Genomic DNA, 5,830 nt, shown 5'->3' with positions numbered 1-5,830 from the left:
TTTGTAAGGTGAACTAGGGTTACCCACCTGTGCAAAGTTGATGTCCCCCGTCAGGCCATGGTAGAGTTCTTTCATCTCTTCACTTTCCGCGCTTTTCTTCTCGAAGTGCTGTCGGAGGGTTTCTCCGTACCATTCCAGGAACGACTGGCCCCTGTACACGCCGAAGTTGTTCAGCAGATCGTACAGAGCGCCAACGTGCTTCCACATCCAGCTTCGCCCGTCTGAAATTATGATTAGGCACTTCAGTCTTTCAAACGCATCGTAATACCCCATAAGTACCATTGAATATAGCAAAATGTTGAGAGAGAAATAGAGCGAGAGAGAGAGAGAGAGAGAGAGAGGGACGGAGATAGAGAAATAACGAGAGAGAGACAGATGGGAAAATAGGCAGAGTGAGACACACTAAGAGAAAAAGAAAGAGAGAGAGAAAGCGAGACGGAGACAGGGAGAGAAACAGAGAAAGAGCGAGACTTACAGAGAAAAGCCCGGCCAGAAAGAGACATAGAGATTAGAACAGAGAGAGATAGAGGCAAACAGACAGAGAGAGACAGACAGACAGATAAACAGAGAGAGGGGGAGAGACAGAGAGAAAGAATGAGATAGACAGAGACACAAGGACAAAACAGATATATGAACTGAGACACAGCCAGAGACAAAGACGGATAGAGGTGAGAGAGAAAGAGAGGGAGGGGGAGGGTACAGACAGAGACACAGAGAGAGACTTAGGCAGAGACAAAGCAGACAGAGACGAACCGAGAGGGCTAAGGGGAGAAACAGAGAGAAAGAGACAGCGGGCAGAGAAACAGACTGAGACACAAACGGACAGACACACGGACAGAGAAACACGGACAGAGAGAGAGAAAGAGAGAGGGTGAGAGAACGTCTGACCTACCCAGCAGGACAGTCGGCATGTCCGTCTTGTTGATGACGTTCAGCACGTCCTCGACAGACATGCCCGCCGCCGAGACACAGGCAGAGACAGACAGAGAGGGGGGAAGAAACAAACAGAGATAGGTGAGAGACAGAACGAGAGACAGAGAAGGTGAGAGAAAGAGGGAGAGACAGACAGAGAGACAGAGAAACAAACAGAGATAGGTGAGAGAGACAGCTAAGGTGAAAGAGGGAGAGACAGACAGATAGAGACAGAGAAACAAACAGAGATAGGTAAGAGACAGGAAGAGAGACAGATAAGGTGAAAGACAGAGAGGGAGAGACAGAGGGACAAACAGAGAAAGGGGATAGCGAGAGAACGTGGTACCTAGTAATGTAAGACGACTAAATATATCAATTATAATTCAAATAATACCCAGGAGTACAGTCGGCATGTCCGTCTTGTTCATGACGTCCAGCACGTCACCAGACGACATTCCCGCCGCCACGAAGCCGGCCGTGATTGCGCCTGCGCTGGTGCCGGCGAACCGTTTGATGTTCTTCATGATCCCCGCGTCCTCCAAAACCTGGGGAAATTGTTCTTGTCAAGGCCTACGTCACATTTCCAAACCGGGGCCCGACCGGACAGCTTTCGGGAACGAAAAGTATGATAGAAAAGACACCAACAATACGTAAAGAGACTATTCTTTGTGTATATTTTTATGTAATGCTATGTATTTCTATTTTTCGTTTCAACAAACAGCCCGGTCGGGCCCCGGTTTGGAAGCGTGGCGTTAGCCTTAGTCGCGGTCACATGTGGTGGACGCGTTGACGTACAATTCTTAGCAAGGACAATGACAGAACCTTGTATCCATCAGACTAGTTCACCGGGGAAGTAAGGTCACCACATGGTGTCATTAGGATTGCCCAAGCAGAAAGTTGCTTCTAGCCTTAGGGCTTTGAGGTAAACACCCATTTTACACACCGTGAGCCTTGCCCTTAATTGGTCAGGCGAAATATATCGACCCCACATTAACTGTAACCTCTCATTACCCATGAAAAAGGCGACATGGTTACCCTAGATTTGAGTTTGGAGGGGATACAACCCCCTTCACTACAATTGTTCGGTTCTTATGTATATAATTACTAACCAGACAAATCAGCCTCAAGGCAATGACTGTTAAGTACAGCTGTGCAGGCCGGACACATTTGAACCAAGCGCACCTTTGCGTACCCTAACACTTGTCTTTAACTATGATGGCCTATCTAATAACTTGTTCGAATAGTGAGCTCTCCTCAAATACGAGACTAAAGAGTACCATATCTTCCAAAGACTCTAACTCTTCCGACCTAAAAGTCCAAACGCAGGTTGGCTTTGTGATTGTTCATGTTGAAGGTAAACAACTACGAAAACCCCTTACCTTGACCGCCCCGATATAGGCGATCCCCTTGGCTCCTCCCCCTTCCATCACGATGTTCTCAAAAGGAAAGTTGTACTTTCGAAACCTCTCTGCTCCAAGTTCGGGAAGCTTGGCCTCGACTGTTGGTTTGGACTCTCCTCCCCCCATCTTGAAAAGACTTCTGTGTGTGAGCCTGTATCTGTGGGTGAAAAGTTGTCGCACAACTTTCTGCGTAAAGCCAGATTTGCCTCTGGGGAAAATGCTCTTGTTCATGACAAAAGATCTTGAATAGGTCATGAGAACTATGCGGGTGTGCCACCCAAACCATGCTAATGTTGTCACCACGGCATCTGCAAATCATATGCATTGTCATTACTTTGAGAGAAGTAAATTTGTCTTCTGTTTCATATTTTCAATCATTAGAATCGATATTTTTAGGCAAATATACCATCCAACCGACGTATTTTGAGATAAAGGATCAATATATTAGATTTGATTTCAGGACATATTTTTCAGGCAAATATAAACTGCTGTTCGTGAACCGGGGTGAGATATTGCATTCGTATATCACTGTACATAACTGTAATCTGTTTTGTCGCCATGATCTGCACCTATGTTGTGAGAGCAAACACGTACAGCAAAGGTATTTTGTTCGTAACATTCCATTCGCGAGCTGTTTTGATGGAAAGAGTACCGGTGGTAGTCAGTTCTAGATGGAGGAATTCGAAAGGCAAGGCTGTTCTCTGTGCGGGTGGGTCTCAGGTGAACCTTGGTGGACAGTGGCATGGCGGAAGAGACAAGTTTGTTTTGGATTTTATAAAGCATATGAAGTCGTGCTTCTTGTCTCCTCTCTACCAGTGTGGACCAATCAAGTGAGCTGAGCATGTTAGACACGCCTGACTGCCTGAGATAGCGGTGAAGAACACAACGTGCGGCACGTCTTTGTACGGCCTCTAGGGTTTTAACATTGTTGTGGGTGTAGGGATCCCATACCGTCTGGCAGTACTCCGATATATAGGACGTACCAAGGTTTTATATGCGCGGGCTTTGATATGGGGGTTTGAAACATTGATATTTCGTTTCAGGAAGTTCAGTGTGTTTGAAGATTTTGTTGACACGTGTTTCAATATGTTGGTCCCATCTTAAGTCTTCTGTTATTGTAACACCAAGGTACTTGACCTTGACACAGCTGATATGCTTTAGTATGTGTTCATGTAATGTATAGTCAAACACGATGGGGGTTTTCTTCCTGCAGATGGTTAGAACCTCACATTTGTTTGGATGGAACTCCATCATCCATTTGTCTTCCCAATGAGTCAGAGTGTCGAGGTCTGCCTGGAGTTTTTGGGCGTCATCCAGACAAGAAATGATCATGTAAATTATAGTGTCATCTGCAAAGAGGCGTGTGGTGAACTGTAGGTTTTCGGCTATGTCATTTATATAGTACAAAAACAAACATGGTCCGAGTACCGAGCCCTGAGGGACGCCTGAGATCACCTCTAGTTTACTTGACATGCAACCCTCAACAACCACTGACTGTGTTCGTTTGTAAAGAAAGTCCTCGATCCAGTCTCTTGTTTCTGGCTCTACTCCAAACCACTGCAGCTTCCTGATCAGGCGCTTATGACCAACCTTATGAAAGGCATACAATTTTAAGATGACCTTAGAGTCATTTTTACGTGGTGGCAATTGAGCACCCCTTCCAAAAAGATAAAAATACAATGCATTCACGGTACAAATGTTATAAGGGTTATAAGATCGTTTATTGCGTAACTAGCATACTATTTGTCCTAACTCTGAGTTCTAAAAGCCCCCGCAATCGAAGCATGGTACAAAACACAGGTATCTCCATGACGACCAGTGACGACATTGAGACATCGTTCGTTGTTTCTTTCATTAAAGATTGGAAACCCACAGGATAAACAAGTCCTTTATTCAGAACTAGGACCTATGTACAATATCAACAGCAGACGTTTCAATGAACGATGATGATTACAGTGGAAGCCAGTTAATTGCACATCGGATTAACGCACACTTCTGTTAACTGCACGGAATCCCAGAATCCCAAATCGGTGCGGTCTAGCTGGATAACTTCGCATTATTGCACCAGCCGGATTATTGCACCAAATTCACTGGTAAATAGGCCGTGCAATTAAGCGGCTTCTACTGTATCATTCTTGTATACATGTATGTAACACTACATCGCGTTTGGGGCCGCATGTATGTATGACACTACTTTGCGTTTGGGACCGCATTGTTAGCAGCGACACCTAGCAGAACCAATCAGTATTGCCCTGCAATCTCCAAGCAGATCCTCCTGTGGGGTAAGATCATAAACTGGTTAAGGAGTGACCAATTGGACACTTCTTGGTTAGCCACACTCTTTGGCCAGCTTAATGATATCATTTTATGCCACCGTATGATCTACTTGGAGATTCATTGCCCTGAGGTCACCGTAACTTCGGCTGTTGTTTGTACCAAGTAAGAATTGTACATAGATCTTGCTTGAGCAACATCCGGGTAGTAGTTAGCTCCCATATATGTTCGCTTCTGGAAAAGCAGAGAACCGTACATAGTGTACGTTTGGGATAGTGTTCTCGTCGTAAAAGCGCCACCTACATTGGCCACACATAGCGGCGAGAAGTAGAACTCCAGTTAGAAGCTCTGAGGAAGATGTCTGACATCGAAACGTTGGCAGGTGAGAAAAAACTGGTTGTGTAAAAGAAAACCCCTATGACACATGGACTAGTACGTATACAAACCGTACAATTCTATAAGCTAATTTTCTGTTATGAATAGTCCTGTATATTGTGTATAATACACGGCGGAGTGAGAAGAGGTTGTATATAGTGTATAATAAACGTCGGCGCGAACTACTATCCATTTGGTACCCAGGCTAACATAAATTATTGTTATATCCAGTTGTTTCCTGTCGTTCTGTGTATTCAGCCCCGTCACAGGTCGTTCTCCGCCACGTACTGCCTCAGGAACGCAATCGTCGCCGCAGCTCCTTGCTGTGAAATTCAGTAAAATGTTTTCAAAAATTTTATCAAAAAAAGTTTGATCTGACTTCACAACATCGTAAACGCATTAAAAGATGAGAGGAAATCTACTTTAAAGTCCATTGACCTTCCCTAAACAGAGAAGGGGGCCGATACCGACTGACGGACACCTTTGACCCGTTGCTGATGTCACACTTCCGTTCAGGTCACGTGACATAGACTTCTGGTCATTTAAACTTAAAGGCTATGAGGACCGGTAATCGCTTTACTTTGTGTACGACGATACGATGAAACTTCATAAGACCATAAAAATGAATACAGTTTTCTCCGCAGTTTTCAAAGCAGAGGTTAGGGTTTGGCTTGTCTTTGACGCTTTTCTATGCGTTCTTGTTGGGTGCACAAAAACTAAAACCCCGGCAAAAATACATGTAACGTTACCTGTAACGACGTCTAACAATCTGGAGCCTAACCTCTGCTAGAAGACTACTGTTACCTCACCTTCATGAGGAAGCCTGTCGTCCAGGTCAGATCTCGCGGTTGAAACATGCTGGGAGCTAT

General features: G+C 44.9%; 1 protein-coding gene and 1 long non-coding RNA gene across 3 annotated transcripts in view; both read right to left on the bottom strand.

Moving 5' to 3' along the window:
• The window catches only part of LOC118423667, an 11,352-nt gene extending 8,749 nt beyond the window's left edge, over nucleotides 1-2,603 (bottom strand). Inside the window, exons 1-3 of one of the 2 annotated variants that reach the window (XM_035831901.1) lie at nucleotides 2,292-2,603; nucleotides 1,307-1,457; nucleotides 28-221 (exon numbers count right to left, since the gene is read on the bottom strand). In XM_035831901.1, coding sequence (XP_035687794.1) covers nucleotides 28-221; nucleotides 1,307-1,457; nucleotides 2,292-2,567 — 621 coding nt within the window. In that variant the 5' untranslated portion in view covers nucleotides 2,568-2,603. Of the gene's footprint in view, nucleotides 1-27; nucleotides 222-892; nucleotides 931-1,306; nucleotides 1,458-2,291 lie in introns of those variants that run through there. The other variant, XM_035831902.1, reaches the window with a different exon arrangement.
• Nucleotides 2,604-4,014: 1,411 nt separating this feature from the next.
• LOC118423136 lies at nucleotides 4,015-5,803 on the bottom strand. Its single transcript, XR_004831992.1, has 2 exons — nucleotides 5,771-5,803; nucleotides 4,015-5,284 (listed from the first exon to the last, which is right to left on the bottom strand). It is a non-coding gene; the product is annotated as an uncharacterized LOC118423136 (long non-coding RNA).
• Between the last annotated feature and the right edge of the window lie 27 nt (nucleotides 5,804-5,830).

Source organism: Branchiostoma floridae, chromosome 9 (genome assembly GCF_000003815.2).
Source record: "Branchiostoma floridae strain S238N-H82 chromosome 9, Bfl_VNyyK, whole genome shotgun sequence".
NCBI lineage: Eukaryota > Metazoa > Chordata > Leptocardii > Amphioxiformes > Branchiostomatidae > Branchiostoma > Branchiostoma floridae.
Note: the sequence above shows the minus strand (reverse complement) of the source record. Positions and strands in the feature narration are given on the sequence as shown.